At 43.5% G+C, this 14,830-nt stretch overlaps 1 protein-coding gene across 1 annotated transcript in view; it reads right to left on the bottom strand.

Annotated features, from left to right (window-relative positions):
* Positions 1-14,830, bottom strand: part of Hpse2 (heparanase 2 (inactive)) — a 225,117-nt gene that overhangs the window by 14,105 nt on the left and 196,182 nt on the right. The window contains exons 8-9 of the mRNA XM_028888799.2: positions 13,538-13,683; positions 5,914-6,060 (exon numbers count right to left, since the gene is read on the bottom strand). Of these exons, the coding sequence (XP_028744632.1) occupies positions 5,914-6,060; positions 13,538-13,683 (293 nt within the window). The remainder of the gene's footprint in view (positions 1-5,913; positions 6,061-13,537; positions 13,684-14,830) is intronic.

The raw sequence follows: 14,830 nt of genomic DNA on the forward strand, positions 1-14,830 counted from the left end.
TATCTTTTAATAACTGCATAACTTTTATAAAGAAGGTTTTGTTTTGTTTTGTTTGTTTGTTTTTTAAAGAAATTAATTTGAATGATTCTAGACAGTGAAGGTCACAGAAACCCAGGAAGTCTATCCGGTTCAATCTGTCCAAGTACCAGCTGCTGTCGGTAGTACCGAATGAAAACATTTACAAGTCAGGAGTGTGCTGGCCCAGAGGCCACAGTCCTCTTACCATGTCTGTTGGTGTCCGAACCCAAACCACATCACTTCCCTATTTACTGATAATAAGGGGTTGTCAAAGTAGTGGCCAGTTCAGTTCAGACCTCCACAACAGGCATGCTCAGAAGTCAGCCACGGAACAGCATCATATAATCTGTTGCAACAGGGACACGGATCTGTTTTACAAGTCTTAGCACTAGGAGTGAACTTGAGTCTTCAGAACCATTTTGTTCGGCTCTCATCAAATGATACCTTTCCATCAGCATGCAGCTAGAGGCCAATGCTGTCCTTTGACATAGAAGTTAATGGGGATGAAAAGCAAAGCAAAAGTTATGTCTTAGGAGCTGAAAACAAACAAACAAAAACAACAACAACAACCCAAGCAGTTTGAGGATAAAGAAGAAAGGAAAATGTTCATTTCTTTAGAGGATGGGCAAAAAGCTCTATGGTTCACTAGGGCCTTGCAATTCTCCAGTTCTAGTCACATCAGCTGCTGGGGAAGTTGATGCAGAGCGGAGGTTTAAGCATCAATGTGGAACCTATGACCCTCAAGGCAGAAACGGCACCCCACAGTGAGTGACACTGGCCCCACGTGGCTTCTTTTGGGAGACTTATTTCTAATAATAGAGATGAGGTTTTTGAAGGCAAGGACCTCTCCTGACAGTCTCACCACTGAAAATCCCACATTACAGAGCTCCTGAAGGTCAGGTGTTTATCCTGTACAAGAAAGTCAAGGGCATTCTGGTCTGAGGCATGCACACCAAACTGTAGTCAGGCAATAAGTGATTACTAGCATTACTGAATGGGACTGGAATGAATTAGCCCTATGGAAATACCTCTTCAACTATATTAATTCTAGGCAGAGTTTAAGATGGACGAACCCAGACAGTCTCCTGACATTTCAGTTACTTGGTGGTATGTTTGTCCTGTAATTATGATAGCTCACTGCTGGACTTCTGAGGCAGCACAGTGCTGAAGACAGGCTGTGGGGAAAGAGTCGCAGTGTGTTAGGTGCTTTCTTGCTAAGTCACTGACTAGCTGTACAGCTCCTAGGTAAATGAGGTGACACTCTAAGACTCTGTCTCTAATGTGGGAGGGAGGCAAGCATTATTCTACACCCGGCATGGTGCTGTTCCAAAGGTTATATGAGGTAACGGCTACCACAGCTATGAGAGCAAGCCTCAGTATTAGCATTGAATTAAGTGTTCAGACAGACTGAAATTGCGGCCAGTAAACATTGTCTATGCGGCTTAGTAGCGACTCTGAATGAGGGCAGAGGACAAAGCCAGATTACCTCAAAATGTCGCCTGGCCCCAGAATTCTTAGCAGATGCTGATTCCCTCCCTCGGATCCGTGTGTGAGAATGTCTACTCTGATGAGAGATGTCTCTTCTCTTCTGATTTTTGTATTACACCCCTCTAAACGGGATTGAACTAGACATACAGAGAGACCCTTGAACCTGACCTAACACCTTCCTGATTCCTCTGGAGAAGCAAACCTCTCACTTTCAGACATTAGTTGACCTCTCTGGCCCAGATGTTGCTTCTGTTTGTTGAGAGATCTTGGAGATATTTATGTCCAGGCAGACTGATTCCCTAGAGGTGAACATTTCTTCATCTATGGTCACGAGAGGCCATGGGAAGATGCTTTCTGTCTATGGTGGGACTGCCTTAGAGGTAGGTAATCCTCCCTCTGACATGTTCAGAACGGGACCACTGTCCTGGGTTGTGAATGGGACCATTCCCCATAAAGCTGAGATGAAGCCCACACAAGACCCACAGCTGGGGATCTTCTGAGAGAAGCCAGCCGGCTATTGCCATCATTCACTCCCGGAGCGCAGCCTCTGTGTGTGGTCCTTCAGTGGTCTGAAGCACTTACTTGGCAGTAACCACTGAAACCACAGGCTCTGGGAGTGTAGAGGACAGGGAACTAAGGAGAATGACAGCACCACTGGTGTGGCTGGGCGGTGGTGGCGCACACCTTTAATCCCAGCACTCGGGAGGCAGAGCCAGGCAGATCTCTGTGAGTTCGAGGCCAGCCTGGGCTACAGAGAGAGTTCCAGGACAGTCAGGGTTGTTGTACAGAGAAACTTGGTCTTGAAAAACAACAACAACAACAACCAAACCAAAAAAACAAAACAAAACAAAATTGGAGTGTGTCTGGGATGCCACCCTCCTCACCAACAGTTCTCTCCTGAGGATGCCTATCTTGTTCTCCACCAGGCCAGACCAGTATTTTGGGCCATGTTTGCTGAATTTTGCTTGGCAGCTGGATGAATACCTAATGAAGTCCTAAGCTTACTCTCTTCTCTGAACCAATTCTCCCCATTTCTGTCAACTACTCTGTGGTGAGTATGTCTTCCAGATGCAGAATACTCTTCCCTTGAACACACCAGTTTCTAAAAGGCCTACAATGTAGGGCAAAGAGTACTAGCCTTCGGTCTGCTTTGTAGGATGATACAATCATTCTACAATGATGTCTATAACTTTTTATATAAAGAATTAAGCCATGTATGGGTCTTGGAATGGATTCACCATTGAGATGGCAGACTGTGAACTTGGATGCTGAGAGTGATATCTAACCAGCAGCTCCCTGAGTGCTTCCTACATAATGGCTGACACACCTTGATTTTCTATTCACATAGTGACATCCTACCAGAGACTTCAAATCTTCCCAGCTTTGATGGCAATTCTATGAAAATGAGCATTATGTCCATGTTCTCAACAAAAATATTTTCTGGCATCCTCCTAATGCAGACCTAACTGCTGGTTTGAGCAGGGCTTGCTTGTGTTATGGCCTCTTCTGGCTGCTCTAGATAGGAATATCCCTTGCCCCGAGAACTTTCCATTCTCTTCTGAGTTAACACAGCTTTCGGCTGTAGCAAGGAATTAGCAGATACAGAACAGAGCCTGGCCCCGGAGGCTTATAAAAGAAAGAAAAGAGACACTGAAGACTGAAATCACTTCCTAGCATTTCCTTTCATCCTTGCTGAGCAGTTTGCTTTGCCGACACCACCCTGCTTCCTTGGAGACCCCCAGCGGGACTCACTGAGGCCTCTTGCTCTTTGGCAGTAGCTGAGCACTGGATGTGGTACCAAAAAATCCACTTAACAGTTGTCTGACAGACCCTACCCAGGAACACACAGGCCAAGACGGCATAGTGCAGGGTCAGAGCCACCAGGGGCTAAGAGAGCAGAGGTGATAATTTATTAGCACTTTGTAGGAGAGGAATGGACTCAAATGTTACTACTCTAAGGTTCAAAATGTAGCAGTGAGCTAGTGACAGGGTCAGATTTGGAATCTGTTTTTTTTTTTTTTTTAAACTTCGGATTCTAATCTATCTAAACCACATATATAAAACAACACATAACTGTCTTACAGATGTGTATCTGGATTTATATTTATAGACCTGAGTGTGTTGTGCTTTACACTTGGAGAAGGCTTTATTTCAATCGTGTCCTCTCATTTGATTCTCATTCTTCTCTTTTCTGATAGATAAAGAAACTGAGGTTTAATCCCACAGATAACATCAGCCTCTGCATCAGATGCAAGCCTTCCGGCCTAGTTTGATCTCAGCAGTTTACCAAGTCCTTCCTCAGGATCCCTGTGGGATGGAATTCACTTTGTCCTGTCCTTCCCTCATAGTCTTAACAAAACTGTAACACAGCACTTTATGAGTCTGCTGACAAGGTGAAGTACAGGGTGGCAAAGTCTATCATAACCAGTTGCTTCAGGTGCCCTAAGAACAGGTGTATGTGGGACAAGGCTGTGGAGGGAGAGGCACAGTGCTGGGATATAAAGAGGGCAGAGAACTATGTTCTTGGTTGCTAGGGAAACAGGCTCATTCAAAGATGCTGTCTTCTTCGCATCATCCCCTTGGCCACATAGTTTGACTTTTATGCTGTTCTCAGTATGCCTCTTTAAAAAACCATAATCCTCAAACACGCAAATAAGTGTGAAAATTATCATTCTTAAAACTAACGGTGATTTCTCCTCTTCTACAACAGCTTAGAGTTTTGAGCTCGGGATATGGAAGACAATGGGTACTTATTCAGGATTGTGATGTGCTGGGGATCTGACATGGAATATCTCATTTGCTATGCTCCACTTGAGAGGAAACTGAGGCTCACAGAGGTTATATAACATAACTTGTCTCATACAGCATAAGGACTGACATCTTGGCCTACTGGATATAAAGCATTACACTATGTGTATAGAGTCTTCTTGACAGTGGCCAGGCTCAGCTCCCAAGCTCTTTGGTTTCAGGGACTCTACGCTATCACAATCGATCACTGCTGATTTGCCAGAAATAGCTTTGCAGGTCATTACTGAACACTAGCAGGAGGCTTACCTGCACTCATGGTCCTGAGGAAATCAGAAGCAGGATGGGGAGTCAGCAAATACAGAGCAACACTTGTGTTCTATGTTCAGGACTTGAGACTGAGACTAGCAGATTCAGGATTTACCTAGGTCAGACAACCGTTTTGTGGCAAATCTCAGACCAGCCCTGGGTGTGGTGCTGAGAATGAAGGATGAGAATTTAGCCTGCCAGTCATGAAACACATGGTTATAGATAGAATGATAAAACTCTCAAGAGTCCTGCTGACTCAGGCAGGATTCGAAGAAAGAAAAGTAAAAGCTGTATACACACAGTGGACAAAAAGAACTAGTATGTGAAAGCCCAGATCTGGGGTGGGCTAAAAGGACTCGGTAAATGACTTCCCAGACTGTTTTGTTCCCACTGCACATACAGTTGGAAGCCAAATGCAAGCCACCAAGGTTGCAATGAAGCACTGAACGATTATAGCACACATATTTGTGGGCAGCTGTGGGAGTGCGAGCCACCTGCTCCAAGTTTACAGCTTTGTTAAACTTGGTAAACATTAAAAATGCAATGGGAACGCCCCTGATCTGCACAGCATCCCATGCCCGTTCTAAGGGGCCTTGCTCGGGGAGCTGGGGTGGTTGTGCCCTTGACCAGGCGCTTTTCAGTGTGGTTCAGCATTGCCCAGGTTGGTGTATTAGTGTTGCCAAACACTCTCCAGGACAGACTGAGGGAGGTGGTTTGAAGGGTACAGCAATCTGGAATACAATTTCCCTCCTATTGTCCAGATAGATAAAACATATCCAGCAATGATGTGTTTAAAGCTATATATATAGTCAAGGGCCAAAATGACTCCATCTCTGAACTTTGGGACTTTCTCCTAGTGCTTCTTCTTCTTAAGTCCCACAGGTTTGTAGCTAATGATAAAGGAGGAGCCATAACATTCTAGAATGCTACAGCTGAAAGAGACAAAGATTTCAACTATAAGGCTTTTGATGGTCACATGACAAAGGCACTATTGGCATTTAGTGGGCACGCAGGGGCCAAGGATGCTAACTAGCTTGTCATGTGATCATATGGCATCACGAAGAACTGACTTGCTCAAATACCAAGAGTACCCTTGTTGAGAAATATTTTGTCTACTGTTTAGCTTCGCAGTTGAATGTAAAGTAAACATGGAGATAGATAGGGACCAGAGCAGAGATTTTCCCCAAATGAATCTGAAATCCACCTATTCCAGACTACTTAGCCTCCTCTATCTCTTTCAGCCTCAGTGAATAATTAGCAACCTGTTGCCTTCAGTAAAAAGGGTGACTCCAGCTCCTTCTTCACTCAGATCCTGCTTACATGGTCCTAAGCTGTTTCTAGCTTGGCACTTACTTGGACTTTAGGCCTTCCTGCCCGTAGGGCTGCAGCAGATACTGGTGCACGAGCTTGTCCCTGAGAGTCCCAGCCAGTTTGATTTTCTTCCTTGATCGATGTAGGTTGATGATGAACAGCGTAATAGAGCCTCGGACATAGTTGTGGCTGAGTTCAAGGGAGAGAGAGGGAGGGAGGGAGAGAAGAGAGGGGGAAGATGAGACAAGATGGTCAGTGAGCTGCTTCTAAATAACTTGTAGGCTGTATGAAACAGGATCACCCCAGATTATTTTATGGATAGTTCCAACAGACCTTCAAGATGGGAATGCCTGGTTGTTGCTGTTTCCTGAAAAGAAGGTGCTCACCCTTCACCCATTGTTTTTGTTTACATTTACTGGAGTTATTTTAAAAACATATATGTATATATACATTATGAAAGTAAAATATGATAACTCCCCCAAAAGAAAAAAAGTCCAGGAAAACATAAAGAAACAAAGAGTAAAAGAAAATGCCCATAGTTATGTGGTCTTGAAATCATACAACACTTCGGCAACATTCAGTATTTTTACTAATTTTACTAAGTACTTTGACACATGTGACTATACCACTCAGTTTTCATATAATTAGAATCAAACTGTTTACACAGCCCTTTCAGCTAGCATATATATTACACATGGTCTTGTGTTATTACAGTTTCTTTACTTATACAGGAACGTTGAATTTCTAATCATAGAAATGCAACGTAATTTACTCAGCCAGTCCACCACTTTTGTGGATTCCTGTTGTTTTTATTTTTGCTATTACAAATTATGCCACCAAAGCCTTAATTTTTTTGAAAACACTATATATTTTATTTGAAGTTCCCCTGATAGGTAACCACTGAAGGTGGTGTCAACATCAACCACAAACTCTTCAGATCTTGTTGCCCATATGGGTCTTACCCAACATAGTTTTTTCGGTTTTTCAAAACTTCAACAATACATTACATGATATTACTAGAAATAAGTTTAATATGATAGTTAACAAATACAGAGTAAAATGTAGCCGATTTATGGGAAGAGTAATAAAAAATTTTAGGTTTCTCTACTTTAGTTGAACTGTTTCCTCGATAAATTTAAATTTTTAAGATACCTTTTAATTAAATGATTCTGTGAAATCTTGCTGAATTCTCAATTATATTTTGTATTTAAGTACGTAAATATTTGAAGTCATTACTTAAGCATTTGAAAAGGCATCTGATATGGATGGTAGAACAGATTACAGTAAGTACAGGATCACAGCAAGGAAGGAAGAGACAGCACTGGACAGCAGAACTTGGTCAGAGTAGCACTAAAAGACAGAGTAGAGACCCACTGAATGAGATTCAGAAAAGGTATCAGAAGGGGTTTTTCTTCCCAGAATGAGAAGCAAGAAATATCCTCTGCAAGTGTTACAGCTCCAGAGGGACAGATAATCTTGACTGTCTAAAGCCAGGCTATACCTGCAGGGGTTACAGCCCTGGAGGGAAAGGCATCCTGACTTGTTAGGCACTTACAGCTGTGAAGGGAAGGAATCCTGCATACCTATAACTGTGAGGAGAAATTCCAGGAAGTCAGGCAATATCTGAAGCTGTGAAGGGAAGGTATCCTGGATACCTCAAAGCCTTAATTTTACACAACTTTTTATGTATAATGATTATTTCTGGTGGTAAAAGTCCTAGGAGTTGGAATCACTAAGTCAAGGCAAGTGTGCATTGACGACTCCTCATCAGATCTCCATTTTCTGTGGTGCCCTCCCTGTGAGAAGGAAGAGTTGGTCTCCTTGTGCTCTCGTACCCCAAAGTAATTACATGTCTGTTTTGTCCAGTGTGATGTGATTGGCCACGTTAAGACCTGTGGGTAGATGCCATAGGAACTGTTCATGTGATGACATGTTTTGTTCCCTATGCAAGGAGAAGAATGACAGTATCTTCTTGTTTAGTTTTTATTTTTAGTTTGGAACATAATCTCTTGCTGTGTAACCCAGGCTATCAATGAACTGCGATCATCTTGCTTCAGCCTCCTAAGTGCTGGGATTACACACCTACACCCACACCACCATCATTCCCTGTTTAAAAATGTTGGTTACAAAGGCCATTGACCTGAGTGATGAAATGAAGACCCAAAGCAGAGCAACAGCTGAGCTATGGTGGATAAGAAGTGTGAACAAGAGGCCAGGCTGGTCTACAGAGCGAGATCCAGGACAGGCACCAAAACTACACAGAGAAACCCTGTCTCAAAAAAAAATTTTTTTTTTCTTACTGGAAGCCATTTAGATTTGAGTGTTCTTAAAAAAGATTGGTTTTGGTTCTGGCTTTCAAACTCAGATAACAAACATTGATAGCAAATGGCCTTACTCACCCAGGCATCTGGTCTTGGGTGCTGCTCTATTCTTTTCAAGACATGGCATAACAGCACTTACTCTGATAAATGCACAGATTTTGATAATACCGATGTTATTATCAGTTTGTAAAGATTTGCTTCTACAAGCTCTATATTAAGAGCAACCATTTCATCATACCCTCAAGAATAGTAGATATGACTCTTAAAACATCTTTGCCAACCTGAGAAAAGAAAATGGGAGTGTGATGTTGTATTTTTGTTCATATTGAAGCACAATATTCTTTCATTTGCCCAGTGGCCATTTCCACTTTTCTGTTATAAGATGTCTAGAACTAGCTACCATTTTAGAATCCTTGTAGACAGGGCAGGGTGTGCAGAACCCAGGGAGAACACAGGCTGACACACAAGGCGAGCCTGTCAGTGTGGACCAGCAAAGCTCTAATGGTTTTCCTGTCAGTAGGAAAAAAGACCTTGTTTCTAAGGGGTCTCTTGGGGCCCCATCTGGAAGGGTTAATGAGAGGAAACAGAAAAAATGACCCAGCTCAGCCTTCAAAAGAGGAGCTCAGAGAAACTCTAAGACAATTTTGCCCAGAGGAAAACATTGCTTGCAGACACAAAACCCCTCTATCCCTGGGTCACTTGTTTTTGCTCCTAAAGAGGCCAATTGAGAGTTGAGCAGCCAAGAGCAGGTCAGTAGGATAATGTGGGGGCTTTAAAGCACAGATTTCGGGGTTCTATTCATTTAGACTCGAGGCCTGGGAATCTGTATTAAAAGCTTGCCAAGCTTTTGGGCTGATGAGCTGGGTTTGGGAACTTAGAACAAAACACTAAGGTTATCAGAAGGACTCCCTGGCTGTGTATCAGATATTTCCCGCCCCCCTTATATCTTTAAGAAGGTACACTGTTGTGTTCAAGACTTTTTGGAGGTCTGCCATTATGTTCTGATAAATCATTAAATGGCTCCCCTATGCAGTCCGTCTTTCTTCATTCCATTCTAATCCCCTGCACCATGTAAATGAACTTCTGCAGTCAAATGATTCAGAAGAGAATGTCAATTGATTTGAGCAGACTTGTGTGAATAGAGCTCTGAAGAAGGATGCTGGCAGCTCGTGTGGCCAGTGACCACCACTGAAGAAGAAGATCAGCTCGTTTCTGCAGGTGGGATTTCAGCTTAGCTTAGCTAGGTACAAAACGGATGAAGACATCATTAACTTCAGGGCTCTGGGCTTCAGAGTGTGAGCAAAATAGGCATGGGTAGGTAGTGGTTTAGCCAGACCACAGTAAACCTTTTTGCAAGATACTATAAACAATAGTTTTAAAGGCCAGCCATGGAGGAGGAGAAAAGCACGTGCTCACATTTATGAGTTTCTCCTTGGCAGGCTGGGGTAGAATGTGCCCTTGGAGACTACAGGATGAAGGGTGGGATGTGAGGAACTGGTGCCTTGGAGGGAGACCTGAAATCACAGCATTGCTGTAGGGAAAGCTGTCTTTCCAAGCTGCTTGGCGAGGGTTTGATTTCTATGTACATAGTTCTCCTGGGAGAGATAAACCAGCCCAGCCCAGGGACCCGATTGAACAGGTTCTCATAGAACTCACGAACCTCCTTAGGTAGGAACTGGTAATGAAGACTGCCCTAACAATACATCACCCTATTTAGTCGATGGGCAAGGGCATGAAGCAGAGGTCTTTTGACTTCAGAGACACATTCTTGGGTAGGGACTCCCACATCAACCTAGAATACTATGGTGAGAAATCAGACTCCTGCATATTCTCTGCTCACAAGAAACCAATCCTGAAGGAGTATGAATTCTGTTAGAGAAAGGTGTCTGGAGACTTGATCAGCTTGCCATTTTTAAATGTCTGATGGCTTTTGGTTATCTAAGTGGATGACCCTTTCTGGAAAGAAGCTGTTTCAGTAGAATATCTATCCTGCTCTGTGCCTCACTTGTGGTGAGACATTTTCACCAGCAGCCAACCCATGTATCTGGAGTTCATCTTTTCTGGCTGTTCTTTTCCTGCCTGACATCTTCTCTTTGTTGCCATGGGAGGAGGAGGAAGTGAGTCAGAGGAGGGATGTTGGAATGGGAAGATCCTGGATATAAGAGGTGGAAGATGTCAGATGGGAGGTGTGTCTTGAGTTCCAGATAGAAAACAGTCATGTTCTAGAAACATCTCCAGTGAAGCAGGCGTCTGGGAAAAGGAAGGGAGGATGATGCCCTTTAGTCATTGATCATTCCCAGCGAAAGTTAATGTGCTTGAAAATTCAGTCAGTCCACTGTCTCCAAATCTAATTCAAAGGTTTGGGGTTTGGTAAAAGTCAGGCCCTGTTTTGCCAAACATTTTTCCCCTTAATTTCAAAGCCCCTGTGTATTTTAAGGGAAATTTAATCCACATGTTTCTGATTCATTTACACTTAACTCATCAAAATATTGTTTTGTAAGAGTCATTTGATGTCCAAGAAGCCTCAGGAACCTTTTTTATGAGCCTTTAAAAAAAAAAACTTCTTCTGAAAAACAGGAAGTCATGTTTTGCCAATAATAAACGAATTTGAACCCCAAAAGGCTCAATTTTGCTTCAACATCCACCAGGTTCCAGTTGGTTCAGAGTGTGGCTGAGGACCTCAGCTCCACCCTAGAAACACACATAGTCTCAGCAGAATGGCCATACAACAGCGTGGCTGTCAACACTTGGTGTAGGCAATCTTGCTGGCACTCTCTAACTGGTTAACTCCAGAAGAGGACAGAGGCAGGGGCCAGTGTCGGTGTGAGTACCCAGGCTCTCTGAAATCAGTGTGAGGACATCAGGTTCTGCTAGGTCAGATATGATCCACAATGTGTGAGCGCCATGGAGGTGTGTGAGTAGGTGACAGATGACTATCAGGAGATACAAAAGGGACATGAGGCTGAATGATCTCTAAGCGCCCTCTTCAAATGAAAAGCTCTGCATCACAAGCATGCAGGTGACACCACAGAGCCTTCAGAACTAAGATTATGTAAGTGCAAGCACTAGTAAGCTTATATTTCTCACCCAGCTCCTGTTTTGATCCAAGATATTTATTTCAGACTCATCAAGGTTGAGTAGTACGAAGCCAATATGTCCATTATGAGATGATTCTGTAATTTTGTCTTCTTTGGCCACAAATAATACTGCGTCAGCCAGTAGTTCTGCTCCTAACTGATGAGGAAGCGAGACCCAGACAGGACACATGGCTTCGCAGAGAGGAGAGAGGAGGTTTCTCCTATCTTTGTGTCTTGCTATCTGGACACCTGACAGTTTTTTGCAAGGGGGAAACTTGCAACCGCAGCTGGCCCAGAATGTCCATTCTTTGGGCTTGGAGGAATGAAAAAGACCTTAATTTGGTTCCTATCATTATCGTAACATGGTTTATCAAAGTCTTCTTTCCTTTAATGAAGAGCAGGAGAGGTTATTTTGATAGAAGACTGGTGGAACCCCTTCCTTTTAAGTGGTTCTGATTGACTTCTCATAGAAAGTTGGGGGCAGTTGAGGTGGAGAGGGGTTCAAATCCAGATTATTTTCACTAACTTGTTGGAGGCCTCATGATACTGAAAGGTGGAATTCTGAACCACTTTATTACACTCCCTCCTCTGGCTGATGTGATATACAGGGCAAGAACTATAAACCATCAGGAACACATGGTTCTCAGTTTCTGTCTTCTCCCATTCATTCATTTATTCATCAAATACTTACAAGACCTTCTTCATGTCCGTCACTGTATTAGATATGAAGAATATAAATATGATCATTGGCCTCAAGTTCATGGTACCCTCAGGATATAAGTGAGGCCTTTTCATGAGAATATCCAAGAATACCAGTGGGAGCCCTCAGTAAGGACATACAAATCCTTTTCAGCCCACATAGGTATTATTGTTTTATTCCTGGATACAGACTACTATTACAAAAGACTGGTGTGTTTTCCAATAGGGACAGAAGGTGCCAAGAGCAATTTTTCTCTCTTGAGGCTGGGGGTCCACCTTTTGGGTGGTTGCCTCCGGGCCTGTCATAGACAAGGAATACAATGTTGCCTTGTGTGAGGATCAGATAATTCCAGGCAAGGCCATAAAGCAGTCAGTCACCGTCAGGTATGGGACTGAGCTTCCTGCTGGGCAAAAGGGATGTTGAAAGCTTCTGGCCTGCACCCAAGACAGCCTCCCCTCCCCTACAATAGGCACTTGTATCTACAGGCAAGACAACTGGCCCCTGGCGCCCACCTCTGCTCAGAGTGAGTCTTTGAAAGCATTTTATCACGAGGAACTAACAGGCTTGGCTTCTGTCTAGTCAAGGACAGAGAAGGAGCATCTGGTGTAATCTGACCAGGGCAGCTCTCTATGCTTCCCTCCCCTTGATCAGCCCTGATAGGCCCCGGATGGAAGGTCTGACAGGAGGCAGGAGGCAGTCCCTCCCCCCAGGTTTGCTCTGGAGTAAGAGAAAGAATTCTCTTTTCCAGGGTAACCTCCTCTGCCTTAAACAGGAAGTGATGGAAGACATAGTTGACCAGATAGTCTTTGCTTTAGATACAGTTTGAAAATATCCCCTTATGTTCTTCAGGTTTTAAATTAAAACAAAACAAAACCCTGCCAAACTTTGCTAATAATTAACTTACCTGTTTTAAAGAAAACTCGGATGATACCCAGTGCCAAAAAGAGAAGGCTCAGCTCATAGCACCAGTGGGTTATTACGCTTGCAGAGTCTCTTTCCCTCAAAAGGAGGTCTCCATATCACAGCGCTTTAACACTTAAAGTAGCTGAGATTTCTGAACTGTGGGAAATGTCCTGGAAGTTAGCATGTTTCCCATTGGGTACTCGTTTAGTTCCCGAGACCTAGTGGGAACTAGTCTGGGCCAGGTCTCTTATATGGCAGACACGGCCATGTATTTTCTTAAGCTCTGTGGTGGGTCAGAGGATCACACTCAGCCTCTTGTCCTGGCTCAGGCTTAGACACATACCAAATGTTTGTGGGCATTGCATCAACTGGCACAGATAGAGTGCCCAATAAAAATTTGTTGCATGAGTAAGAGAATGAACAAATAGATGCATTTTCCAAACCCTTGCTGAGTAAATCCTGTATGAGAAGAAAGGCTTATTTGACCAAAAAAGCTATCAGGCGTCCGTTGCAACCTGCAGAGAATGGTGACCACAAAGACAGTTTTCAATCGCGATCCATGAACACAGGTGAACTCTGAACGGCTCCAGGGGCATGGCACGCTAAGAGGGGCTGCAGCCCCCTGGGTGGCCGTCCTCTTCCCCTGTTGGTTTGGGAAGACTTACTTGTGGTGGTTTGTGCAGTGAGCATAGATCCTTAGTTTGTCTCGGATGACTCTTCCTGGTCGTGGCTTCCGCTGGAGCCCAGCTACATGCACTGCCAGGACTTTGGGGCCAATCAGACGCTTGTAAAGGAGAGAGAGCCAGTAGTCCTGTGGAGAATGGAGAGGCGGTGAGTCAGGGAGACGACTCATAGCTAGGTATGCTGAGTAAACAGGACAAAACACAGGGCGGAAACTACTTCCTGCCAGGAGGACAGTATGGTTACCCTCATGGGGAGCTGGCTACCCTGATAATGAAGACAGCACGTGCCACACAACCTTTTCGCTCCCTAAGTGGCGAGGGTGAAGTGGAGTAGACTCAGAGCTGTGTACGAATAATGAACCAAGCTTCTCACAAATGAAAGAAGCAGTTGGGGTGGGGGACTCACATCTCCAACTCCACTTTGGCTGCGCTCTCATGCTGGTTTGTGGTTTCTGTGAAGCTACAGAATGAATGGGAAACTTGTAATCCTTAGAATTGTCATCCATATGAGAACCTAAAATATCATTCTCCAAAGATTGTCACTGAGGATGAAGAGGGAGGGAGATGAAGGTTCTCCAGCAGGAGCCCAGGCTGAGGTCTCCATTCCGGAGCCAGAAAGAAAAACAGAATAAAGTTTGCACACAACTCTAATTCCTGGTCATTTTCAATATTCTACAATAAAAAGAATGCTCGTAAACTGAAAAGAATGTATAACCAATTAATAAATACCCATTCTATAGCCAACACATGTGTCTGAGGGTACAAAAGTCTGCCTACCACCATCTTAATTTTGATTGTATTTGCTGTTTTACAACAATACAACCAAATACAAGTTGTATTTGTACTTGATACAATATAAAACTGACATTTGTATTATATAAACTCCTAACATGGACTATTGCTTTGTGAACTCAGTATTTATAACTCACCCATGTAAAGCACCACTATAAATCCTGGAATTCAGGGCGTACTCTCTAGTGTTAAAGACATCAAGTGTGTCTTCACTGTGTTCATCTTTCCAGACAGAAGTTTCGTGTGTGTGTGTGTGTGTGTGTGTGTGTGTGTGTGTGTGTGTGTGTGTGTTTAAACTGTGTGATTATCTATAACATCAGTGGCCTAAAAATGTCTGGTGAATTTTATAAATCAGAACACACTTCTCAAAGAAACTTTGTCAACAGCATAGTCCCACATCTGCTCTGACATCAGGCTTTAAGCGCTGTCCAACTGTTTAACTGAATTATTTTAAATGGACTTAGGATGGCTATTAAATAAAGT

Source organism: Peromyscus leucopus, chromosome 1 (genome assembly GCF_004664715.2).
Source record: "Peromyscus leucopus breed LL Stock chromosome 1, UCI_PerLeu_2.1, whole genome shotgun sequence".
In the NCBI taxonomy this organism is placed as follows: domain Eukaryota; kingdom Metazoa; phylum Chordata; class Mammalia; order Rodentia; family Cricetidae; genus Peromyscus; species Peromyscus leucopus.